The 26,601-nt window shown below is 39.1% G+C and overlaps 1 protein-coding gene across 12 annotated transcripts in view; it reads left to right on the forward strand.

The window, feature by feature from the left end:
* TRIP4 (thyroid hormone receptor interactor 4) overlaps nucleotides 1-26,601 on the forward strand; it is a 54,225-nt gene that overhangs the window by 16,656 nt on the left and 10,968 nt on the right. For 2 of the 12 annotated variants that reach the window (XR_006542833.1, XR_006542832.1), the window contains exons 8-13: nucleotides 2,204-2,330; nucleotides 7,026-7,213; nucleotides 10,820-10,944; nucleotides 11,982-12,073; nucleotides 18,343-18,478; nucleotides 19,080-19,181. Coding sequence is in view for 1 of the 12 variants with exons in the window: in XM_006043990.3 (XP_006044052.1) it covers nucleotides 2,204-2,330; nucleotides 7,026-7,213; nucleotides 10,820-10,944; nucleotides 11,982-12,073 (532 nt within the window). In the remaining 11 variants the exon portion in view is untranslated. Of the gene's footprint in view, nucleotides 1-2,203; nucleotides 2,331-7,025; nucleotides 7,214-10,819; nucleotides 10,945-11,981; nucleotides 12,074-13,417; nucleotides 13,724-18,339; nucleotides 18,479-19,079; nucleotides 19,182-23,839; nucleotides 23,983-26,601 lie in introns of all 12 variants that reach the window. The other 10 variants (XM_006043990.3, XR_006542830.1, XR_006542836.1 and 7 more) reach the window with 9 other exon arrangements.

Below are 26,601 nucleotides of genomic sequence, written 5' to 3' on the forward strand. Positions count from 1 at the left end.
ATTACTCCAGTGAGGGATAGTTGCTAATGGGAGAGGCTGTGTGTGTGTGTGTGTGTGTGGAGGGGGGGGGGGGGCGGGCGGGTAGGGGGCGGTGGGGGATCAGAAGGTAAATGGGAAATCTCTGAATCTTCCGATCAGCTTTGCTTTCATCCTAAAGCTGCTGTAAAAAGTAAAGTTTATTAAATAAAACCTGCATCATGGTCAGTTTCAGGTTATCAATATGAAGGCACTGAATATAGAGTTGAGAAAAGATGAATGTTAACTCTAGCGTAGCACTGAAAAGAAAGTGTGGATATCTCATTCCACATGTTTTGGAAATGGCGTACATATCTCTGTCTCTCCTCTCTCTCTCTTACACACACGTGTGCACACACACAGAAAACTGGATACAGGCGAACACAGTAATGCTCTGCTTGACCCAGTCCTTGACCTTTCTCTTAGATTTGTGGCAGATCCATCACAGATTTTTCCTAAACAGAGGTTATTCTCTCCTTAAGGCAAATTCTACCACTAACTTCAGTAAATTTGTTTTCAACTATTGCATGTATGATACACAGATATAAGGAAAAAATTATTTCTGGGTGATGGGTATAGGAGTTTTTCATTTTATATTAATTTGTGTTTTCTTGTTTTCCATAATATGCATGGATTGTTTTTATAACAAAAATCATTTTTATGTTCAATAAAAAGTGATACAGCCTTTTAGAAGTAAAATTGGACACTATCTCAAAATTCAAATTGTGCATAGCTTTTGACTTTTTGACACTAGATACCAAGATGCTAGTTTCTTCGTCTGTTTATTAACAACAACAAAAAATAGTTGCCATTCTGATACATAAAAAATGGTAGTTCATCATAATTTTTATTCACTTTTCCCCCCGTTTGGTCGTATTGTAGTAAGTGTGAGCATTCTAAAATGTATTGAGTAGCAATTTGTATTTTTTCTTCAATAGATTCTGGAGTTCTAGATGTCCTTAACCAGTGTACTGTGTCTTAAATCTGTTTCCCTCCTTTAGATTTCACCATCCCTGTCCTATTTTAGACTCACTTCTTACCTCAAATTCTTGTACTTTTTGTTTTGTTTTATCTTAGCTTCATGTCTTTGTTTCTGCTCTTTCCTTGCTTTGGAAATCCTTCCTCCCAACTTTGCCTTTCAAGTATCTGCCTCCCCTTTGAACCTGCTTGGTACAACACATGGGATGATAAGTAGCAACTACCAGATGGATTGTATCTGTCTCATAGTAATAATTACATCCTCTCATGTTTAGTTTATCATTATTTTAGTTGTCTTAAACCTGCCACTTAGAGTCAAAGCTTCCTGAAGGCAGGAAAGCCCTGATCTCTTCCTCTTTTAAGGTGCCTTGTGTGTAAGAAGTTCCTAACAAATACCTCTTTAATTGTATTCAAGGTCAGGTTCAGCCTTCCCTGCTAGTAGAACCTTTTCATTATGTTGTCCTTTAGAATTACCATCATCCACAAAGGTTTGTCAAGCAGGGACATGGTAGTACAGCAGCAAGTAATGAGGAGCTGTAGAGCAGAGTAAGATACAGTTCCTGCAGGACCTGTGATCATTTACTAACCAGCAGGACTAGTTCCATAATCTTTAACTGAAATCATCACATTCTTTTATAGGTTGAGAGCCAAATATTCATAGAAAACACCATAGACAAAGGATAACATGGGGTATATTTGGTGACTATTTAAATAGTAAGTGCTGCAGGACTTCAGAGAAAGGAATAAGTACTTTTGTGCTGGGTGGGTGGAGGGACTGCTTAGAAATTCTGAGCCATGAAGCCATGAGGCAAGCATGGAGGAATGGGAAGGGACTGTTGAGCAGGCAGAAGAAAAATTGAAGGTGTTGAGAAATAGTCTTCCCTAGAATACTCTTCTGTGGGTCAGACTGTTTCCAGGCAAGTTTTCTAATCTTGGCGTTTTTAATAATGTTGTTAAAAAGATGAGTGATTATAATGTGTGCTACCTGTTTTCTTAGTGTTCTGAAACTTTTACTAATTCCTCTTCCTTAGGGTTCTTGGAGTGAAGAGAAAAGAAGGGGAAATTAGTAGGGGGATCAGGGAAGGTCATCCATGGATCCCTCTTTGAATTTCAAATTCTGTTACTAGTGAAGAGTCGTGTGTGTGCCAACTAAGCATATTCTGAGCATAGGACATTGCCAATTATTGCATCCTTTGGTTTGTTATCACAGACTAGATGAGGCAATACATGCCATTGCCAATGGAACCTTGAACCAACCACTGACCAAATTGGATAGATCTTCTGAAGAGCCTTTGGGACTTCTGGTGAATCCCAACCTGTACCAGCCCCCTCCCCAGGTTAGTGGACCTTTGCTCTAACTGATGGTGAGAAAAGTTTGGGCCAGATATTTCTTCTTTCAAGTGTGCCTGTTTCATAGGCTGTAGACACCAATCTGCTCTCTTAATACTCCTACACATCTTATTCTCTGACCCAGTTTGTCCAATTTTTTTTTTGCAGCACTTGTGACAAGTTACCATTTGAGTATTACCCAAGAGAAGGTTTTGTTAAGGGCTTGAAGTTTAAGGGCTTCTCAGGCGGCACTAGTGGTGAAGAGCCTGCCTATGGCCTCAGTGCAGAGACCATGCGAGACATGTGGGTTGGAAAGATTCCCTGGAAGAGGGCATGGCAATCCACTCCAGGATTCTTGCCTAGAAAATCCCATGAACAGAGAAGCCTGACAGGCTACAGACCGTGGGGTTGCAAAGAGTCGGACACGATTATAGCAACTTAGCACACACACACGCATAGAGATTTAAAGAATACTCCCATGGTCCTTTTGTTAATGCTCTTTGTTTGTCTTTTATAGAATGTGGGTAGTCCCCTAGTGTTGTATTGTAAATTAATACATTAATTCACTTACTCATTGTTGTCATACATTTTGACATTAAGTACATTGAGCATCTAAAGTGTATAATCCCAGAAGTACGTGATCAACCAGACAACTGCTTTTGTCCTCAAAGAACTCATGGGCTAGTAGTGGAAAAGATTACATAGGCAGTTTTAATATTGATAAAGATATAAATAAGTACAGTGGAAACCCAGAGGAGGGAAAGACAGTTGAGAGGAATAAAAGAGGCTTTTATGGGGAAGCTGGCATTCATTAAAAGTAAGTGTCCAAGTAAATGGTGCTTGGGGATGGTGGGGAAAAAACAGTCCAGTCAGAATTAACCATAGGAGCAAGGCATGGGAAACACACACACACACACACAGTTGAACAGTGTAGGGGAGGACTGGGAGTGGTGGCCCTCTGCACAGTCAAAAATGTGTGTTTAAGTTATAGTTGGTCCTCCATAAAGTAGTTCCACATCCACAGTAGGTTCCACATCTACAACCAACTACGGGTCATGTAGTTCTGTAGTATTTATTATTGGAAAAAAAACCCCACACATAAGTGGACCCACATAGTTCAAACCTGTATCATTCAAGTATCAACTATATAGGGAATAGTGAATTTAGACTACAAATGTAGTATTCATAAAAGGAATTTTCATAGAAATAGAGTGCGGTTAAGTAGAGTCAGATCACTAGAGAGTTAAATGTTCAGCCAGAAAGTTTTCACATTTTTATTTCATAAATGTGAATCATAGAATGTTCTTAAGCAGAGAGATGCAATCAGAGCAGTGCTTTAGACAGTTTGGCTGGAGATCCTCATGCAGCACTGTACTCACCCAGGTTCTTTGCTTAATGCCCACATGCGTGCTCAGTTGTGTCTGGCTTTTTGCAACCCCGTGGACTGTAACATGCCAGGCTCCTCTGTCCTTGGGATTTTCCAGGCAAAAAATACTGGAGCAGGTTGCCATTTCCTACTCCAGGGGATCTTCTCGACCTAGGGATCAAACCTGAGTCTCTTGCTACTGCTGCATTGCAGGTGGATTCTTTACCACTGTGCCACATGGGAAGCCCTTTTTGCTAAGTGCTGTGAAATTAAAAGGTAAAAACCCTTGAGGTTTTTAAGGACTTCAAGTTTAATGGGAAGACGTATTTGAATACAGAGAAGTTCAGTTCCTTAAGATAATTGCTATAATAGACACATGTCATTAGGAAAGAGATCATAAACTCACAGGAGTCACAAAAGAAATGGTTTTGAGAAGAGACTTAAGGGATGAATAAGCAGACAGATTTGGGGAGGGACTTCTAGGTAGATCGTATAACATGTACAAAGGCTCTCAGCAGCTTGAAAGCACTGTAGGTTGGGAGAACCACAAGTAATTAAGTATTCTTAGAGATTAAACTGTACTATTAAGTGTGTTAGTTTCCCAGGGCAGCTGTAACAAAAGACCACAACTGGTTGGCTTAAGACAACAGAACTTCATTCTCTCACAGTTCTCAACACTGAAATCAAAGTGTTGGCAGGGCCCCACTTCCTCCACATGTTCTGTGGGAGAATGTTTCGTTGCTTCTTTGAGGTTCTGGTGGCCTTAGGCATCCCTTAGTTTATAGCTGCATCATTCTACTCTCTGCCTCTGCCTTTATGTGGACTTCTTCCCTGTATGTCTTTGTCTCCAGGTATTCTATCCTTTTTTTCCTCTCTCCTTTTGTAAGAGTATCAGTCACTGGATTTGGGGTTCACCCTAATCCAGTATGACTCTATCTTATCTTGATTACATCTGTTTGCAAATAAGGTCAATTTCACAAGTTCTGGGAGGACATAAATTTGAGAGGGATGCTACTCATTCCAGTATAGTCAGTCAGTTCAGTCGCTCAGTCGTGTCCAACTCTTTGTGACCCCATGCATCACAGCACTGTAGGCCTCCCTGTCCATCACCAACTCCCGGAGTTCACTGAGACTCACGTCCATCGAGTCAGTGATGCCATCCAGCCATCTCATCCTCTGTCGTCCCCTTCTCCTCCTGCCCCCAATCCCTCCCAGCATCAGAGACTTTTCCAATGAGTCAACTCTTTGCATGAGGTGGCCAAAGTACTGGAGTTTCAGCTTTAGCATCATTCCTTCCAAAGAAATCCCAGGGCTGATCTCCTTCAGAATGGACTGGTTGGATCTCCTTGCAGTCCAAGGGACTCTCAAGAGTCTTCTCCAACACCACAGTTCAAAAGCATCAATTCTTCGGCACTCAGCTTTCTTCACAGTCCAACTCTCACATCCATATATGACCACTGGAAAAACCATAGTAGGTAACATCATATCATGAAAGCCCTTATGTCTCAAGAGTTTGGTTTTATTCTGAAGTAGACAGGGAAGACAGTGGGCTTCCCTGGTGGCTCAGATGATAAAGAATCCTCCTGCCATGTGGGAGACCTGGGTTCAATTGGGAAGCTCCCCTGAAGGGAGGGTAAGGCAACCCACTCCAGTATTCTTGCCTGGAGAATCCCCATGGACCAAGGAGCCTGGCCGGCTGCAATCAATGGGGTCGCAAAGAGTTGAACACGACTGAGTGACTAAGCACACACACACAGACAGGGAAGAGTCTTTGAAGAATTTTAGCAGAAGACTGGCATGATGTGCATGCCTGTGTAGAGAGTGGACTGGAGGGAAAAGTCAGACAGAAGCAGGGAAATTGCTAGGACAGTTATTGAGCTAGTATAGTGTGAAGACGATGAGGGCCCAGGTTAGTGTTACTCAGGCAGTAGAGAGTTATTTAGAAGTTAAAAATGGAGATGAGATGAGTTAGCAGACTCTAAAATAGTATTATTAAAAGACAAGAAAGATTAATTTAGAACAGTAGCTGTGGGGTAGAAAAACAGGTAATATGAATTAGAACTGTAATAGAGATAGAAGCAGAGAATTTGGGCCTCAGGATTGTTCAAATACCAACATTTGTATGAAATCACTTATTTCCCCTGTAATGGATCAGTTGTGCTTCTGTGTTCCCACTTACGGACTTAAATCCCTGTGTAGTCATTACTCATATCTGCCCTGTGTTTTGGACAGTTATTTAAGTGTCTGTCTTCTACTAGGATTTTAAGTTCCTTGAAAGCAAGAACCTTATCTTTTTTTGTATTTTATATGTCTTCCTACTTTATATGTTTTCACATATACTTCATTAAGTACTCAATAAATGTTTGTGGTTTTTTGTTTTTTTTTTAGTTATGACACAATTAATTACAGTCATTTTACTGCAGAAAGATTCTTAGAGATTCATTTAATCCAACTCCATCATTTACAGTTGAGAAAACTGAAATCTTAGGGGTTAAATGATTGCCTTGAGCCTCTACCCTCCTAACATTTTTGTGTTCCCTATAAATTATTAAATGAAAGATTAATAATACAACTAACTGAGAACCTCATCATCCCAACAGAGCCCCTTTTTTTGTAAATAAATTTCAGAGCACTCAGTCTTCTTGCTCAGGAAGAAGTGTTAACCTTTGTCATTCTCTGACTGAACTACTGCCAAGACTCTTTAGCCTCCTATAATTATCCGTACCCTGTAATTTGGTATTCTTTTTACATGATGGGAGCCTTGTTTCAGTGTGCTCCATCCTCTCTTTTAGGGGACAAGTTGTTCATTGCAGTATAAGAGTATTAATAACTTCATACATCCAACAGTCAGAACCTCTGCCTCCTGAAAGCATCTGTTTGGCTTTATCATGGTAACAGTATGTGACCCAGTTCCTTAAGCATGTGAAGAACATGTGAACCAAAATGTTGAACCTTCATTTGGCTGATAGAACTGTATTTGGTAATTGTCCAGAATCCAGTATGGATCATTAATAAGTTTAAAGTGTTAATAATTTCAAATCAGTTATTTGGTCTGATAGTTGTGCTCTTGCTGAAATTAGGAAGCTATATTTGGAGAATTCAGCATTATCTAACTATCCTTCAAGATGGGACCATGTTATCATACCTGGGACTTCTACTGAATTTATACCTTCTCCATTTTTTTTGACTTTGTTTCAGACAAAGGTGGGGGTACATTTTTCTAAGAGAATGTTCCCAGTATGATTCATTATTATTAGAATTCATCTCATTTTGTATGCCTATTCCAGATTTTTCCCTTGTCAGACAATATTATGTGTTTGATTTCTTTCTTGCATAGTGGATAGACCAGATGGGAGCAGCCTCACAGAAGAAGGCTTTCCATCCAGCAGGATCAGGACTAGAGTTCTGCTCATCTCGGCATCAGTTGCGAATCCAGGACCAAGAATTTCAGGAAGGCTTTGATGGCGGCTGGTGCCTCTCTATGCATCAGCCTTGGGCTTCTCTGCTTGTCCGAGGGATTAAAAGGTAAGGACAGAAGTGAATTTTGACAGTGAAAGATTTTATGTAAATTTGATTTAGCTTTATGGATTGGGATTCTTCTTCCCAGCCTAGCAATGATTTATAATACCCTTCAGCACATAGAACTTTAAGCAGTGTATTCATGCATGGTGTGGACTTTTTTTTTTAATTAAATAGCTTAAAAGAAACTGAGTTTAGAAAGACGACAGGTCCTAGTTATAACAAAGAATTGAATGTAAGTTTTTTCTTCTTTGGAATGAAGTTTATTGAAAACTTCTTGCCTTTGCCTTTGTAATATAGCACTCAGCAACCTTAATGGTTTGATCCTATTGGAAATTCAGAGTTCTTATGCCTATTTATTAATTCTTAAAAGTCACTAGCCTAATTATGACTTTGTTTTTCTATCTATACGTCTATCTTTTAATATGAATAACCATATTGAGAAGCTGTTTTACCACAAATTCCTTTTCTAGAAAAAGTGGGGAGGAGTAGTGAGGATAGTAGAGGTATTGTAAAGTCGTACATGTGAGTAATGGTGATAGCTTACTCTTCCATGGTTTCATATATTTCCTCTGAGTTCAACTGTTCCCTTTGCTTTTGTAAATGTAAACAGAAAATTGATAAATACAGAAAATGAGCTAGAAAAAGAAAGATCATCTACAATTCCACCGCCTAGAAACAGCTATTTTATAATTTTTGAGTGTTTGTTTATATTCTTTATTCTTCCCAAATTGTTACATAGTGAGGTCATAATATGTATATATATGTTTATGGTTTTCTTCATTCACTTACTATTATATGTTCATTCTCCCTTGTTTTCCCAGTTTTATTGAGATATAATGGACATAAAACATCATCAGGGTGTACAACATAATGATTACATATATATATATTTTGCAAAATGATTACCATGATATGTTTGTCTTAAATCCATCACCTTGCATAGTTACAAATTTTTTTGTTTCTTGTGATGAGAACTTTTAAGACCTACTCTCTTAGCAACTTTCAAATATGCAATATAATATTATTAACTATAGTCACTGTGCTGTAGATTACATCCCCAGGATTTATCTTATAATTAAAAGTTTGTACATTGTGACTGCCTTCACTCAGTCTATCACTGTATTTATGAGTTTGCTTTTTTCAGAATCTACATGTAAAGTAAGATCGTAAAATATTTATCTTTCTCTGCCTGACTTAGCATAATTCTTCAAGGTTGGTCCATATTGTGGCAAGTCCAAGACTTGGTTTTCTTTTATGGATGAATAATTTTCATCCATCCATTGATGGACATTTACATTGTCTGCACGTTTTGGCTGTTATAAATAATACTGCAGTGAGTGTGAGGATACAAATACCTATTTTTTCCTTCTTGTTTTATCTGTTAGAATTTTATATCCCTAGCAGTGTCCTAACTCATCACAATAATAATGCCTTGTATTTAAATACAATTTTATACTTTTCAAAACAGTAGCTGTATTGAAGTAGCTTAGTCCAGTATTATTACAGTCTTAAACACTTAAGCAGCCAAAGGTAAAGTATTGGATAGACAAAAAAAATGTGTTTGGATTTTTCATAACATGTTATGAAAAACCCGAATGAGGACTTCCCTGGTGGTCTAGTGGTTAAGAGTCTACCTTGCAATGCAAGGGACGGGGGTTCCATCGCTGGTTAGATCCCACATGCTGTGAGGCAGCTAAGCCTGTGCACTGCAACTGGAAGGCCCATGAGCCACGACTGAAGAAGCCTGGACACTCTAGAGCCTGTGCTGCAAAACAAGAGAAGTCCGCACACTGCAACTAGAGATAAGCCCACATGCTGCCATGTAGACCCTGTGCACTGCACCAGAGATCCAGTGCAGCCAAAAAAAAAAAAAAAAACCCAAACAAACATTTTGACCAACTCAATAGCTTGCTCTGAATTGCAAAGCCTAGTCAGTGGCAGATATGGATCTAGAGTTCTGGTTTTCAAAGTGCTCTTTCCACTCTTACTTTGTAAGCTTCTGTCATTTCTCTGCTTTCTTGAAAGAAAACTATTATCAGAATTTAGGAGCAATCATTTCAACTTTAGTATTTTTCATGGTTAGCTGTGATTTGCCTCCTTGTGAAGGTGCATTACCATTTTTCTCCCTTCTTGAAAGTCCAGCTTTCCTGCTTTGTTTCCTAAATGTTCCATAATCCATGTATGTAGTGGCATTACAAGTCCATGTGAATCTGCTTCTGCTTTAGGGCACCTGGGCCCTCAGATGTCTGTTCTTCTCATTCCGCTCTCTGCAGTTGAGGTATCTTCCTTTCCCAAAGTAGAATACGAAACAGCTTGCTTTTTGCTGAGGGAATCAGAATGTTTATATTGCTCTCATCCTATTTTGGATCTGTGTTATCCACATTTTCTCACTGAAAAGAACAGGATGAACAGCATCCAACCCACAGTCACTAATACCACAGAAACAAAGTGGGTGGTTCTGCCACATTTGTGAGACTATTTTCCCAGTATCCCTTGGGATCGTTTGGAGTAGAGGGAAGAAATATATTGATACATTCTCCACTTACTGGGTATCTACCACGTGCCTGGTACTCTTCCAGTTCATCTATGTTAGAAAACTAAGGATAAGAGAATTTCTCTGTTTTCCATTATAAGACAAATATAATAGGGTTATATTATCAGGCTACTTTATTTTGTCTTGTAGAAACTAAAGGAGACACATCTTTTTGTAATCCTTAGAGAGTAGATAGCTGTAACATTCTCTTGATTGCATTTTGTTATTCCACTTAAAGATTCTTTCAAATTAGTTAACCAGTTGTTTAATTATCTACAAAGAATATAACCCTTTATAAAATACTTAGAAAATATAAATTAATGTGGTTGCAATTTAAAAATGATAGCATTTTTATCTAGTTAAACTCATTTTTAAATAGTAACTATGAAAGTATTATTCTTGAGGAGTTATGTGTGGGTGGGGATTTTTCTGTCAGGTTAGAGAACAATGAACAAATCTCTTATGACTCAAAGGCAAGGATTTTAATTTTGTGGTACAACTCGGATGCTTTGAAAACGGAAGATTTGGATTGTGGAGGTCCAAAGGCTGGTGAAAGCTTCATTTCTGAGTTACAGAGATAGGTAAAACATAGGAACTGAGAGAGATGATTTGTTCTAATGAAAGGGAAAACTAGGGAACAGGGTTCATATTCAAGTGAAAGGTATTATAGGAGAAATTTTTTTTTTTCTACCAGAAATAGCCCTCGTGGTGAGATATCATCTGTAGATCTCTTGACTCACCTGGATAATTTGCTGTATGTTAATGAGATCCTCCTGGAGAATGAAATAGCAACCCATTCCAGTATTCTTATCTGGAGAAACCATGGACAGAGGACCCTGAGGGGCTGCAGCCCATAGGGTTGCAGAGTCGGACATGCCTGAGCAACTTAGCTCGAATGTGTGAGATCCTCTATGGGAGGAGGACTCTACAGTTATTAGCTAGATCATGGCAATAGTTTTTTAAGGCGGAAATGTCCATGTACCAGTCCTCCACATACTAGGAACCAAAGCATCACTATGTATTTTTAGTAGACACTAGCATTTAGATTCTTCCCACTAAATTTGTATTTGTTTAAGGGTGGAGGGAAGAAGTTGGTACACCCCTCACAGAGGAAGACTTTGGATAGCAGCCACAGCAAAAAGACCCTCTCCTCAAGAAGTCTCAGAACTCCAGACTACTTATCTCCTCCTCCGTGGGAAAGGTAACAGGCACATACTCTTCTAATTTCAGTCTTACTTTGTGGAGAGAAGTCATTGACGTTCATCCTCTTTCACTTCCTTCTTCCTGTGGTTTTTTGCGGGGTTTTTTTGGCTGAAAGGGACTTTAAACTTTGTGTGTGTGTGTGTGGCAAATCATGGACAGCTATTCAAAGCATTAAGTCCCCAAACAAGACAAAGAAAAATCTCAGTTCCTAGTGCCAGGAATCAACCAACTAGTCTTAATTTTTGACATTTTTTGTTATTATGAGAGTAAAATAACTACTATAAATTCTGGGATCTTTAGATTGGGAAGAACAATCACAAATAAGACCTTTTTTCATTGGGAGTGACTCAAATAGACATCTGCAATCAGATTTGGACAGATCAAAGTTAGTTGACTTCAGCAGTGAGTTTTGAGAATCACTGCAAACACTCTCAATTTATATCCTAAAAAATAGGATTTAAATTTCTGACCATTGGTTGTCTTGGTTTCCTTCCCTGATTCAATGCATATAGTAATTTTGAAGGTAAAATGAGAGAATAATTACAGAACCACCTTTAAAAGTTAAATCAAGCTTTAGGAATCAGAAGTGTATGTTTCCTTAAAAAGAACTTTTTGTTTTGACTGGTATGATTGGGTTCTTTAAAATTTGTATTCTGACATTCTTATGTTTTTTACTACTTTTTTATAGTTGCTCTCTTGAAACCTCCAATTTCTGGAACCCAGCACTACCAAACTCTAGTCTGATCCAGTTGAGTATAGTGGAATTGATGTGTTTGAAGTGAAGTTGTGGGGTCCCTGAACTTTCGTGGTTTGAGGTTTATTTTCCTATAGCTTAGGATGTGGATAGTGGACTAAGCCAGTTAACCAACTTTTTTGTTAAAATTCAAACAGTTATGATAGGTAACAAGCTTGATAGTTTTCCTTATGTCTACAAACAGATGAGAAAATGATTTATTCAGAATTGAAAACAGATTTGTGAGTTCCAGGGTCACAAAGAAGGAAATTTATATAATCCTTCTGTTACTCTTAATTTAGATGTGGAATTTCCCAATGACTATCCATCAGGCTGTCTTCTGGGCTGTGTGGACCTAATTGACTGCTTGTCCCAGAAGCAGTTTAAGGATCAGGTGAGTAAAGAATATTTCTTTTGGACAGATGCTTGATTTGCCAGGGTAGCTGTCCTGTAGATTCTTCAGCTCAGAGTATCCTGTATATGGTGAGCTAGAAACTGAATTTAGACAGGTGAGGAGAATCTCCTAAGGAGAAAATACTGGAGAGAGAAAAGACCACAGCAGAAGGAAACAAACAAACAAAAACATAGTGATGATGCTTTGCTTCCTACTATGTGGAGGACTGGTACATTTCTGCCTAAAAAGCTACTGCCACAATCTAATAAGTGTAGAGTCCTTTTCCTTAATAAAGCTTTCCTGTTCTTGGGGAAGAAACTGTTCATTATTACTTGAATTATTTCAGTTAGATGGTGGGAATGGTCGATTTTGTTATATACTCTGAAGCATTTGGTCCAGCCTAGAGAATTCATGAAAGGCATGTATGTTTGAACTCTGATTGCCTGGACCATGCCATCTTTGGGTATGTGTTTGTTTTTATATATGCATCTTGTATGTATTTTGATTGCTAAAGATTTCCAGGTGGCTCAGTGGTAAAGAATGTGCCTGCCAATGCAGGAAATGCATGTTCAGTCCCTGGGTTGGCAAGATCCCCTGGAGAAGGAAATGGCAACCCATTCTAGTATTTTGCCTGAGAAATCCTCTGACAGAGGAGCCTGGGGTTGCCAAGTCGGACACGACTGAGCAGAAAGCGCAGAGTACAGTTTTGAACAGCAGAGGGAGCTGAAGGACTTTAGCTTAATTGGAAAACTTTAGAAATTTAGAGCCTTATGTTAAGACTCAGACTAGCAGGAATCCAAAATAGGAAAGTCCCATCCTTAAAGAGTCTTACCTAAAAGTATGGTTTTCCTGTTTTTTGAAACAGTTATGTTATGCAGTAGGGGTTCCACCACTGTACCTAAGAATATATTCTTCACCTTAATTTTTTCAGTTAATTATTTGTTTTTCAGAAACTCTTAATTGCCTTTCATTATTAATTAAGTGTCTGCTTAGAAAAAAGAAGAAAAACCAATGACTTTCCTGGTGGTCCAGTGGCTGAGACTCCAAATTCCCAATGTGGAAAGCACGTGTTTGATCCCTGGTCAGGGAACTATACCCCACGTGCCACAGCTAAGACCCAGGGCAGCCAAGTAAATTAAAAAAACAAAAAACGGTTCCCATCTGTCTCATTTTTTCTATTCCTTCCTCACAGGCTTTAGCCAAGAGTTATTATCCCTCTAGTTTTCTGTATTTCAGTTTCTTGTGGATTGCCTCCTCAGCCCTTTTCTGATTACTTTGTGTTTGTGAGTATAATGCTTTCATTCGGTATGAATTTTGACACCGGCCCTTTTGTTTCGCCCTTAGTACCTGATCTAGACCTAGGCAAAACTGCAGATGCATGAAGGAGGTTTGTTTTCCACACCCTTGTGCCTATCTTGGTTCTATCTATGGACTTTTTGCCCATTTTTTCAGTGTCTTCTTTCTTCTCCTCTCCTCCCTTTTTCCTTTTTTTCATTCTAAAAATAATAATTGTAAAAATTCTTTATGTTGATGTAGACTTTACAGTTTTAGAGATTGATGAAGAGCTTCATATCACTTGATATATCATATTTCCTTTGTAGGATTGCTGCATTCTCAAAGAGAACACAGGAGCATCTGGCCCTGTGTGTGGTAGGTTTTGGCCAGGGCCCTTCCTGTATTATCTCATTTGTTGATCAGGCAGACCACCACTTGATTCAAGGTCAAATGAATTCAGTTTCTAGGCAGTTAACCAATCTTCTTTCTGCCACAAATTTGTGTTGAGAAGGGTAGGAGGCTGTAATCCTAGTCTGTAGAGTACCACAAGGTTTATAGAAATTAGAAACTCAGTTAACAGAATAAATCTTGTTGGTTTCTCAAGAATTTCTCTACTTCGGTCAGCATGGTACCCCTCCTTGAGCTTATTTTCTATCTTTTATCCTGAGGATGATGAGGGCAGCACCCAGAAGTACATGCTCCATGTGTTCCCAGCTGGAGGTCCTGGCAACTCTTTATGAATTTTCCTGATGTGTATGACATTAGAGTATCCCCAAATGCCAAAAGCCACGAGACTTCCATCAAACAGGAGCCCCATACCTGTTTTCCCTATGGTCAGCTTTGCTGTGGCTTTTCCCCATTGGTTTTTTTTTTTTTTTCCTTCTGTTTCTGAGCTCCAAAATCACTGCAGATGGTGATTGCAGCCATGAAATTAAAAGACGCTTACTCCTTGGAAGGAAAGTTATGACCAACCTAGATAGCATATTCAAAAGCAGAGACATTACTTTGCCAACAAAGGTTCGTCTAGTCCAGGCTATGGTTTTTCCTGTGGTCATGTATGGATGTGAGAGTTGGACTGTGAAGAAGGCTGAGCGCCGAAGAATTGATGGTTTTGAACTGTGGTGTTGGAGAAGACTCTTGAGAGTCCCTTGGACTGCAAGGAGATCCAACCAGTCCATTCTGAAGGAGATCAGCCCTGGGATTTCTTTGGAAGGAATGATGCTAAAGCTGAAACTCCAGTACTTTGTCCACCTCATGGGAAGAGTTGACTCATTGGAAAAGACTCTGATGCTGGGAGGGATTGGGGGCAGGAAGAGAAGGGGACGACAAAGAATGAGATGGCTGGATGGCATCACTGACTTGATGGACGTGAGTCCAAGTGAACTCCGGGAGATGGTGATGGACAGGGAGGCCTGGCGTGCTGCGATTCATGGGGTCGCAAAGAGTCGGACACGACTGAGCGACTGATCTGATCTGATCTGTTTCTGAGAGTAGCACATGAAAGTAGCCAGAATTGATAATAGCTCTTTTAGGGGATTATTTATTGGATAAGGCCCTTACCACTTTGAAATGTTGTAGCTTTGGTATTTGGCTGTCTTTTGGAAAATGTCCCAAGCACCTTTGGTTATCCACCTGTCTCTGTTTGAGTTAGGGTTCTGTGATGTAAGAATTGTGATTGCCTAGTCTGTTTTACTAATGTTATTCTCATTTTTTTCAAGAATGAGTTGAGAGTTTAGGAATAATAGCTCTAGATTAGCATTTCCCAAACCATTCTATGGCATAGGTGTTCCCTGGGGAAAAAGTGGGGAAGGAGTAAGGGGTTTCTGTGGATGCATAGAAAATTTATGTGGATTTGGAAAAATTTTTTGAATTTAATAAATTTGTTTGTTTAGTGCAGAATTTCTCAGAGCCCTTAATGTGCTAGTGTCCATTATGAGTCTCTGAAGTAATTCTCTGATTTATTTGATCAATATAGTATACAGTGTTCTCATAGCTTTTTGACCACAACCCCACCCCCTGCCACCCCCCCCGTATTTACATACCAGTATCTTGTGGTATATATAGTTAGCAAGTGCTGGTCTAAATACATTTGAGTTTTTTTTGGTCCTCATAGATCAGCTCACTGAGGGACAATAATCCAGGAAACAGTTTCTTGACCTTGTCTTCTTTCTGCATCTTCATGCTTATTCCTCATCACCAAGCTGAATTGCATTTTCTTTGAAAACCTGTGTAGACATTGTAATTTTTATTTCAACTGAAACTAATCTCTTTTGTGATTTGGGACCATATTTTACTTCTCCATCTTGTTCCTAAATTTTTCCGTCCCCAAAGGAAGTCAATAATTTACTTCCTGAGCTTTCATTCTTGGCCTTTCTTTGATAAGTAAAAGTACACTATTTTGGGCATAGTATGATTATTTAGTTCCTTAAAAGAAATGACAGAAAAGGTTTTATTGGTGGTTGTTTAAAATCAAGTGCACTACACTATAAAAATATGTGCATATGTCGGAGAGTGTTTTGCTTATGTTCTCCTCTAGGAGTTTTATAGTTTCTGGTCTTACATTTAGATCTTTAATCCATTTTGAGTTTATTTTGTGTATGGTGTTAGAAAGTGTTCTAGTTTCATTCTTTTCCTGGCTTCCCTGGTGGCTCAGAGGTTAAAACGTCTGCCTCCAATGCGGGAGACCCAGGTTGGATCCCTGGGTTCAACCCCTGGGTTGGGAAGATCCCCTGGAGAAGGAAATGGCAACCCACTCCAGTATTCTTGCCTGGAGAATCCCATGGACGGAGGAGCTTGGTAGGCTACAGTCCACGGGGTCGCAAAGAGTCAGACTCAACTGAGTGACTTCACTTTCACTTTCACTTCATTCTTTTACAAGTGGTTGACCAGTTTTCCCAGCACCACTTGTTAAAGAGATTGTCTTTTCTCCATTGTATATTCTTGCCTCCTTTGTCAAAGATAAGGTGTCCATGGGTGCGTGGATTTATCTCTGGGCTTTCTACTTTGTTCCATTGATCTATATTTCTGTCTTTGTGCCAGTACCATACTGTCTTGATGACTGTGGCTTTGTAGTAGAGCCTGAAGTCAGACAGGTTGATTCCTCCAGTTCCATTCTTCTTTCTCAAGATTGCTTTGGCCATTCAAAGTTTTTTGTATTTCCATACAAATTGTGAAATTATTTGTTCTAGCTCTGTGAAAAATACCGTTGGTAGCTTGATAGGGATTGCATTGAATCTATAGATTGCTTTGGGTAGTATACTCATTTTCACTATATTGATTTCTTCCAATCCATGAACATGGTATATTTCTCCATCTATTAGTGTCCTCTTTGATTTCTTTCACCACTGTTTTATAGTTTTCTATATATAGGTCTTTAGTTTCTTTAGGAAGGCATATTCCTAAGTATTTTATTCTTTTCGTTGCAGTGGTGAATGGAATTATTTCCTTAATTTCTGTTTCTATTTTCTCATTATTAGTGTATAGGAATGCAAGGGATTTCTGTGTGTTGATTTTATATCCTGCAACTTTATTATATTCATTGATTAGCTCTAGTAATTTTCTGGTGGAGTCTTTAAGGTTTTCACAACAGGATCCTCTATGACCCACCTCCCAGAATATTGGAAATAAAAGCAAAAATAAACAAATGGGACCTAATTAAAATTAAAAGCTTCTGCACAACAAAGGAAACTATAAGCAAGGTGAAAAGACAGCCTTCAGAATGGGAGAAAATAATAGCAAATGAAGCAACTGACGAACAACTAATCTCAAAAATATATAAGCAACTCCTGCAGCTCAATTCCAGAAAAATAAACAACCCATTCAAAAAATGGGCCAAAGAACTAAATAGACATTTCTTCAAAAAGACATACAGATGGCTAACAAACACATGAAAAGATGCTCAACATCACTCATTATCAGAGAAATGCAAATCAAAACCACAATGAGGTACCACTTCATGCCAGTCAGAATGGCTGCGATCCAAAAGTCTACAAGCAATAAATGCTGGAGAGGGTGTGGAGAAAAGGGAACCCTCTTACACTGTTGGTGGGAATGCAAACTAGTACAGCCACTATGGAGAACAGTGTGGAGATTCCTTAAAAAACTGGAAATAGAACTGCCTTATGATCCAGCAATCCCACTGCTGGGCATACATACTGAGGAAACCAGAATTGAAAGAGACACGTGTACCCCAATGTTCATCGCAGCACTGTTTATAATAGCCAGGACATGGAAGCAGCCTAGATGTCCCTCAGCTGATGAATGGATAAGAAAGCTGTGGTACATATACACAATGGAGTATTACTCAGCCATTAAAAAGAATACATTTGAATCAGTTCTAATGAGGTGGATGAAACTGGATCCTATTATACAGAGTGAAGTAAGCCAGAAAGAAAAACAGCAATACAGTATACTAACACATATATATGGAATTTAGAAAGATGGTAACGATAACCCTGTATGCGAGACAGCAAAAGAGACACAGATATATAGAACAGTCTTTTGGACTCTGGGAGAGGGAGAGGGTGGGATGATTTGGGAGAATGGCATTGAAACATGTACAATATCTTGTAAGAAACGAATCGCCAGTCCAGGTTCAATTCAGGATACAGGATGCTTGGGGCTGGTGCACTGGGACAACCCAGAGGGATGGTACGGGGTGGGAGGGGGGTTGGGGGTTCAGGATGGGTAACACGTGTACACCTGTGGCAGATTCATGTTGATGTATGGCAAAACTAATACAATATTGTAATTAGCCTCCAAATAAAATAAATAATTTAATTTAAAAATTTTAAATTAAATTTAATATTACATTAATATTAAATAAATTATTTAAGTATAAATCAACATTAAATTAATCATTTAATTTAAATATTAAATTAACATTAATATTATTTAAATAATTTAATTTAAATATTTAAAAAATATATATGTGTGTGCTTAAAATGCTTTCCCCTGAGCTAAGAACTCGTCTTCCTTTTATCTTCTAAAAGTAGTATGGCTGGCATGGCTGATTTGTGCCAGGAAAAAATCCTGCTAGACTGTCAGTTGTCCTGAGTAATGGCCACGGATCAACCTAAACAAGTTAGGAGCAATGCAGAAAAGGCTGTAGCCTCAACTCAGGAAAGAAAGGTAGGTGAGAGCAGTCTAGTGAAGACTTCTTCTGTATTCCCCTGGAAACAGCCCGTGCCTTGCCAGGGTTTTATCTGCCAGCAGCAGATGTAAGCTCTCAAAAACAGCAGGGAGGATGTTGACTGCAGCAGTGCGTCAAGGCTGTGGTTTGTAACCTCAATAGTAAGGCAGTTAAAACCTTTTTTTTTCTTTTTTAACAAAGACATTTTGATTGCCAAATCCATAACCATTAGCAGCTGTGGTTTGAACAGTTCTCTAGACCTAACAAGTTTTCAAACAGAAAGTTGAGTTGGAGGCTTTTGTTTCTCTGTGTCTGTGTTGTGTTTGTGATATTTATATCTCTGCCTTCAATAGAAAATCTGATTTGTCTGAAATCTCCGAGGTCATTGATTATTCTACTTCTGTACTGAATCCATTCCTCTCCTGCTAGCTTACTGATTTTTCAGTCCATTTGATCTTAAGGCTTTTGTAAGAGCCAAGATCCTGTATTTAAAGAGTTAATGCTGGACCAGTTCTGCTGGGTTCCTATAAATTGACATCAGCAATGTAAGTACTGTTTTCCAGTGGGGAAGAGAGTCTTACTTGTTCCATTTTCTGTAAGAGTATGCATATGATACAGATCTTCAGGAAGATTGCATCTATCACTTCATGTGTGGAAACCATCAGCTTCTATCACCAAAGGATTGTCTGTAAGACTTGAGAGGTGAGAAATTAAATAGTAGTCAATATTCAAACCAGGCATTGGCATTGAAAAATGCAGAATCCTCAAATTCCCTTTTAAATTATGTAAAAGTGTTTTCTCTGTTTTACTAAGAAAACCTGCCAGTTCATAGGCCTAGAATGTATGGTTTCTAAGGCATCTTGAGGGCTGCCTCTGAGCCCCAACAAAAAGGGGAACTGTGTCTGCAACGACTAGCCCAGTCAGCCCTAGGCAATTTTTTAAGATCTCAACTCACTTGAGGGAGACAGGGAATGTATTTTCAGAGTTCTCATGAAGACTAGAACATTTCCTTGAGTTTCTAGGTCAGAACAGACTGTCTTTTGAGTTGTTTGCAACCTGGGTATCAAGTGCCCACTTGATGAGGTGAGGACAACCATATACATTTTAAAATATTCCAGGAAGCATTATGCTTCCTGTTGTACTTATCCTGAAGAGAAGAAGGGAATATGAACACTTTTCTGTGCATTTATATGAATTCTTTAATGTGTATCTTTTCATTTGAAAATGAACATATAATTCTTAAGATTTTCTTTATTATTTATACATTAATCAATGCTTGACTGCCTTTGTTTTCGGCATTAAGAGAAACAAAAAGGTGAGTCAGCCATGGGTTCTGTTCTCAGAATGTTTGAAAGACCACCAGGTAGATAAGATATATCTACAACCAGATTTGTAAACAACCAAATAACAAAATAGAAAACAAAGATAACTGTCTTAAGAGAAATAAAGACTGCTTCTGAGGAATTTAAAGGAGAACGAGGTTGCTTCCAGCTGGGAGGAGGACTTCATTAGGAATGTGGCTTCTTTTTAGTTTTCCCCATGGGGACTCGGTATTTCTTCAGGATAAACTCTGAGAGGTAGAACTTAGAGTCTGAGGTACATACATTTAAAAGTTGTTACAAACTGCTAAGTTACCATTCTTTTTTCTTTTAAGTTACCACTCTTAAAGAAAAATCTAATTTAAAATTCTGCCAATGGTGTGAGTCTTTCCTATACCAATACCCTAACCAAAACTGATTATTAATAGTCAATTTAATGTCTGCTAATAAAGTGGGTGAAAAACGTACTTTGTTATTTTCATTCAATTTTCCTGACCATTTGGTGACATTTTTGGTAAAGAATCCATGTTCAATGCTGGAGACCTGAGTTTGATTCCTGGGTTGGGAAGATCCCCTGAAGAAGGACATGGCACCCCACTCTTTATTCTTGCCTGGTGAATCCCTGTGGACAGAGGAGCCTGGTGGGCTGCAGTCCGTGGGGCTGCAAAGAGTCAGACACGACTGAGCGGTTAAACACAAGCATACAGTCATCTTTTCAAATATTTACTGGCCATTTATATATTTATTTTTATTGAAGAATAGTTGATTTGTGATGTATTAATTTTGGCTGTATAGCAGAGTGACTCAGTTAACACATGTATTTATTCTTTTTAATATTATTTTTCAATATGGCTTATGCCAGAATCTTAAATATAGTTTGCTTTGCTATACATTAGGACGTTGTTTATCCATTCTATATGTAATAGTTTGTGTCTACTAACCCCAAACTTCCAGTCCATACCCCCTCCATCCTCCTTCCCCTTTGGCAACCACAAGTATGTCTGTGTGTCTGTTTTGTAGATAGGTTAATTTGTGGCATATTTTAAGTTCCACAAGTAATCCCTGGTAGCTCAGTCGGTAGAGAATCTACCTGCAGTGCAGGAGCCCCGGGTTTGATCCCTGGGTCAGGAAGATCCCCTGGAGAAGGAAATAACAAACCACCCCTGTATCCTTTCCTGGAGAATCCCATGGACAGAGGAGCCTTGTAGGGTTGCAGAGAATCAGGCATGACTGAGTGACTGACTTTGGTGTGGTGGTGGTGGTTTAGGCATTAAGTCGTGTCCGACTCTTACGACTCCATGGTCTATAGCTTGCCAGGCTCCTCTGTCCATGGGATTCTCCAGGCAAGAATACTGGAGTGGGTTGCCATTTCCTTCTCCAGAGTGACTCACTTTAGGTTCCACATATAAGTGATATCATACAGTATTTGTATTTCTCTTTCTGACTACTTAGTACAATAATCTCTTGTTGCATCCATGTTGCTGCAATTGGCATTATTTTACTCTTTATGGCTGAGTAGTATTCCATTGTATATGTATATACAATTATATATAATTTGTGTGTGTATATATATAGTACATCTTCTTTATTCACTCATCTGTCGATGGACACTTAGGTTGTTTCCACGTTTTGGCTATTGTGAACAGTGCTGCTATGAACATAGGGTGCATTTATCTTTTTGAATTATTGTTTTGTCTGGATGTATGCCCAGGAGTGGTATTGCTGGATCATCTGATAATTCTGTTTTTAGTTTTCAGGGGAACCTCTCTAGTGTTTTGAATAGTGGCGGCACCAGCTTAGTTCCCACCAACAATGTAGCAGGATTCTCTTTTCTCCACACTTTATCCAGCGTTTGTTATTTGCAGACTGTAGTCTACAGTAGTCAGAATGATGGCCATTCTGACCAGTGTAAGGTTGTGGCCCATTACAGTTTTGACTTGCATTTCTCTAATAATTAGCAATATTGAACATTTTAGGATTTTGGCTTTTGAATTAGCCTTGAAGCGTAGTAATAATAAAAACTATGACTTTTTGATTAGTTATTATGTGCCCAACCTATTATGTTATTTTTTAATCCTCATAACAACTTGATACCGAACAAAGTATCATTACCCCTCTTTTAGAGATGAGAGAATTTAAGACTCAAGGTTAAAATAACTTGTGTACTGTCAATCAGTAAATGGTAGAATTGGAGTTTCTGTTTAAGTTTTCCTACTTATAGGTAGAAAAGTATATTCTAAGGAGAGAATAATGTGAGGTGAGAAGTCATGAGCCTGTATGGAGAATAATAGCAGACCAGTTTGTTGAATGGAAACGTATGCTGTGGTCAGATGGTAGATAACTTTGAGGATAGGCTGCAGAGGTTAGACTTTTCTCTCTAGTCAGTTGTGGGATGGGGAGGGATGTTTTGAAAATCACTGGAGCCAGAAAATGAATATGGCAGCAATGTGGAAGATGAATTGTGAAGAGACTGAAGGTAAGAAGTCTAGTGAGAAGGCTCTTGTCATCCAGGTTGGATATATTTTTAAAATCTGTTCTAGAGACTTTCCTGGCAGTCCAGTGGTTAAGACTTTGCATTCCAGTGCAAGGGTGTAGTACAGGTTTGATCCCTGGTCAGGGAACTAAGATCCCATATGCCTCTCGGACAAAAAACATAAAACAGAAACAGTATTGTAACAAATTCAATAAAGACTTTTAAAAATGGTCCACATCCAAAAAAAGAAAAAAATTCTTTAAAAAAAATTCTGTTCTAGGAAATGCCTGTGGAATTAGACAGAAGGGGTGGGGACAAATGCAAGGTTTTATGCAGGTAAAATCAGTAACTTAATATGACACCTTCATTTTACCTGTATGTAAACTCTGACTTCCCTGGCGGCTCAGTGGTAAAGAGTCCACCTGCCAATGCAAGAAATGCAAATTCAATTCTTGGGTTGGGAGGATCCCCCAGAGAAAGAAATGGCAGTCCACTCCAGTATTCTTACTGAGAAATCCAATCGCTGGAGAAGCCTGGTGGGCTACAGTCCATGGGGTCTCAAGAGTCAGACATGACTTGCAACTGAACAGCAACACTACCACCACCACCCAGGCTTAGAGAGAAAGCAGTCTGTTTGATCTAGAAGGAATCTGCTGTAACTTTACAATCTTGCTGTCTTTCTTCAGTCTGTTGAAAGGCTTCTTAATTTGTCGAGTATACTGTATGAATCAAGGGGCAAATTATCTTCTAATTTAAGATTTTATTGCTCAAAATATTATATAATCACACATTCAACAAGCATTTATTGACCACTGTGTCATGTGCAGGCACTGTGCACATTAAGAATCCAGAGTTTTAATAAGATAGTCCATCTTCTCTTGATCTTTTAAGTCTGCTGGAAGAGACTGTGACAAGAAAACCCAACCATGATAATGATCATATGTCCAAAGGAATACATAAAGGAGGAAATCTAACTCCTAACTCACCTTGACTTGGAGGCAGGTGGGGAGGGTTAAGAAATCTAAAAAAGGTGATCCTTGAAGAGAGCAGAATTTATATCTTCTTCAACGTACCATCCTATATCTTCATGCTTATGTCCATCATGAGAGTTCTGTTCAATCTTTGAAAGAGCAAAGAGTTCTTTGTTCATTACCTCCTGTAGAGTCTTTCCTGACCTCAGCCTATTTCCTCCCTGACAGGGTTAATTGCATCTTTCTCTGGGCTCCTGTGTTCATATTTCTATTTACATCTTTAACCTTTTTTTTTCTCCTATAATTATATATTCACATGTAGTTCCTTTAGATCACTATTTGTGTCTAACCTTGTTATCTCCAGTGCCCTTGCATATAGCCTGGTGTATGGTAGGTGTTCACTTAAAGTGATAACAATAAATTGAGGGGCAGGTAATTGAGGGGTTGGTAAATGAGAAGCCTTAAATGCCATGTGAGGGAATTTAGTATTCTGAAGACACTTTAGAAAAATTGTTTTGACAGAAGTGGGAAGGAATGGACTAGATGGGGCAAGCTGAAAACAAGTAGATAATTTAGGAAATTATCATGATTTTCCAGGTGGAGGCATGATGGAGGCCAGCAGCAAAGCTCCAGCTGCCAAGTTGGAAAAAAAAGGACCAGATGATTGGAATGTTTAGAAGATAAAGTCTATAGGACTTGGTGATTTGATTGGCTGTGAAGGGTGAGAGAAAGAAGTCCAGGTTAGATTTTGGTTTCTAGCTGTGGTGAGGGGTAAATGGTAGTTCCATTAGTCTGCATGGGTTATACATGAGAAGTGAAGTTGCTAAGTCGTGTATGACTGTTTGTGATCCCATTGACTCTAGCCTGCCAGGCACCTTCATTCATGGCATTTTCCAGGCAAGAGTTCTGGAGTGGGTTGCCATTTCCTTCTCCAGGGGATCTTCCCTACCCAGGGATTGAACCCAGGTCTCCAGCATTGCAGGCAGACGCTTTAACCTCTGAGCCACCAGGGAAGTGTACAGAAGAAAAGAATTTTCTTTTAAGGAAAATGACTTTTTATTTATTTAATTTTTATGATTTATTTTGGCTGTGCTGGGTTTTTGTTGCAGTGCCCGGGCTTTTCTAGAGTGCATGGGCTTAGCTGCCTTATGTGAGATCTTAGTTCCCAGATTAGGAATTGAACCCAGGCCCACTGCATTGGGAGCATGAAGTCTTGTCCACTGAACCACCAAGGAAGTCCCTGAAAAATGACTTTTTAAAATAAAGGAGCTGTAGCAAAGGAAACCTATATTGTAGCCATGAAGGAGAGAGGTTCTGTAGTATGTGATCTGTGCACATAATACAAAAATCAGTAGTACAAAAATTTAGAGCCGTACAAAAATCACTTTTTCTGTGATTTTTCATTTGGATTGTTTAAAATATTTTAATCTGTTTTGTTCTAAAAGACAAAACTCCCTTTATTTGATAAAGGGGTATTGTTGCTGTTAATAACACTATATTACTTGATAATGATCTTACCTTGATATGTCAACTCATGTCAAAGGATTCTGTGAACTCTGCCTCAGTAATTGTTCTCAGTTGAGTCAGACCAGCCATTGGGAGATAAAAATATAAAGTCGGCAGAGCCCTTAAAACAAGAGGAGTCCTAGCATTCTGAGATATTAGGGTAGATTTGAATGGTTAAGGGCCTTACAATGTAGTATCTTTGCATGCATGCTCAGTCATGTCTGACTCTTTGTGACCCCACAGACTGTAGCCTGCCAGGCTCCTCTGTCTATGGGATTTCATGCCTTCATCCATGATATTTTCCAGGCAAGAATACTGGAGTGGGTTGCCATTTCCTCCTCCTGGGTCAGGGGATCTTCCTGACCCAGGGATTGAACCTTGGCAGGTGGATTCTTTACTACTTAGCCACTTGGGATTAAGAGCAATTTTCTTTTGGTTCTTACTAGTTAGAGTGAAAGCCTGCTCTATGAAAATTAAGACCAACAATAATTGTTACGAATGGATGATTTTCATTTTGGTCTTGAAGAATCAGGGCAGAAAAGCTATGAGGTTAATTTTAGAGAAAACATAAGTCCTTCTGTTCTCTTGTGTGTAGAGGTTCCAGTATAGATAGGATTCACAAGGGCACAGAAAGTCACACTGGGAATTTCAACGGCAACCCACTCCAGTATTCTTGCCTGGAGAATCCCATGGACAGAGGGACCTGGCGGGCTTCAGTCTATGGGGTTGCAAAGAGTTGGACACAACTTAGTGACCAAACAACAAACAAGGAAGGGACCAGGATACCAGTGCTGTGTGGCCTTAGCCAGATCATCCTCCACAAGTGTCTGAAAAACTCCAAGCTGACTATCACCTATCCTTATTCCTCCCAATTGGCGCAAATATGAATGGTCTCTGTGGCATTGAGCTGGAACCCCTTGTATTTGGTATTAGGCACATGATTTGCATTGGGTACTGGTACATGAGTTCAGCTGTCCCACTTAGGGACAGTTGGCATGATCTTTATCCAACTCCAGTCAAATATGCAGTAGTCATCTCATCAAAGTATCATGATCAATATGTTAACTCTGATGTGAGAAAACGCTTATCCTCCAGTACAGTGGGGCCCAGGGTACTACTTATCCTGTGAACACCTTGAATTGCTTTGAAGGAAAATGAGAACAACTTTTTTTTTTTTTTTTAATGAGGGCTGTTTATCAGAGAACACAGTTGCTTTCAGGATATACTTCTTTGGATCTGTTGTGCTTGTGGTCTTTTTATCAGACTCATTTCCTTCTCTCTTTCTGAGTATTATCACCTCAATCTTCTTGGAGTTGGCTTTCAGCTAACTAGATTTCAGAGCCTGATTTCATGTCCTATCTAGTTCCCCAAAGTTCAAACCAAGAAAACCTCCAGCAAACATACGTTCTTTGTCAATGAGTTTCTTCTTAACTGTTTCCTTTAGCTGTTAGTCCTTGGAGACAGGTGTAAGATTTACATGTGGGTCATCTGGGGGTTTGTTGGGAAGAGTGACACCGTGTAGGACTTTCTGATCATTTCAGTACAAGGATTAAATGGAGGCTTGTGGAATTGGTGAAAATGCCCACTTGGCTCTGAGACTGTAGTGGTTGCCAAGAGTCACTAAACTTTTTTTTTTTTCCCCTCTTATGAAAATGGCAAGAGAAATGTTTTCTAGATGGCTGGTCAACAGTTTCCCTCTGGAGAGGAGAAGAAAACGGCTGTTTAGTAGTTAATTACCTGTTATGTTAGCTATGAAACTTATGAGGCATGAAAGAAGAGTAAGCCTACCTCCCCCGCTCCTAAGGCTGGAAACCAGGTGATAGGAGTCATGTTGGTGAAGGCAGGAACAGCAG

This window comes from Bubalus bubalis, chromosome 11, assembly GCF_019923935.1.
Source record: "Bubalus bubalis isolate 160015118507 breed Murrah chromosome 11, NDDB_SH_1, whole genome shotgun sequence".
Taxonomy (NCBI): Eukaryota; Metazoa; Chordata; class Mammalia; order Artiodactyla; family Bovidae; genus Bubalus; species Bubalus bubalis.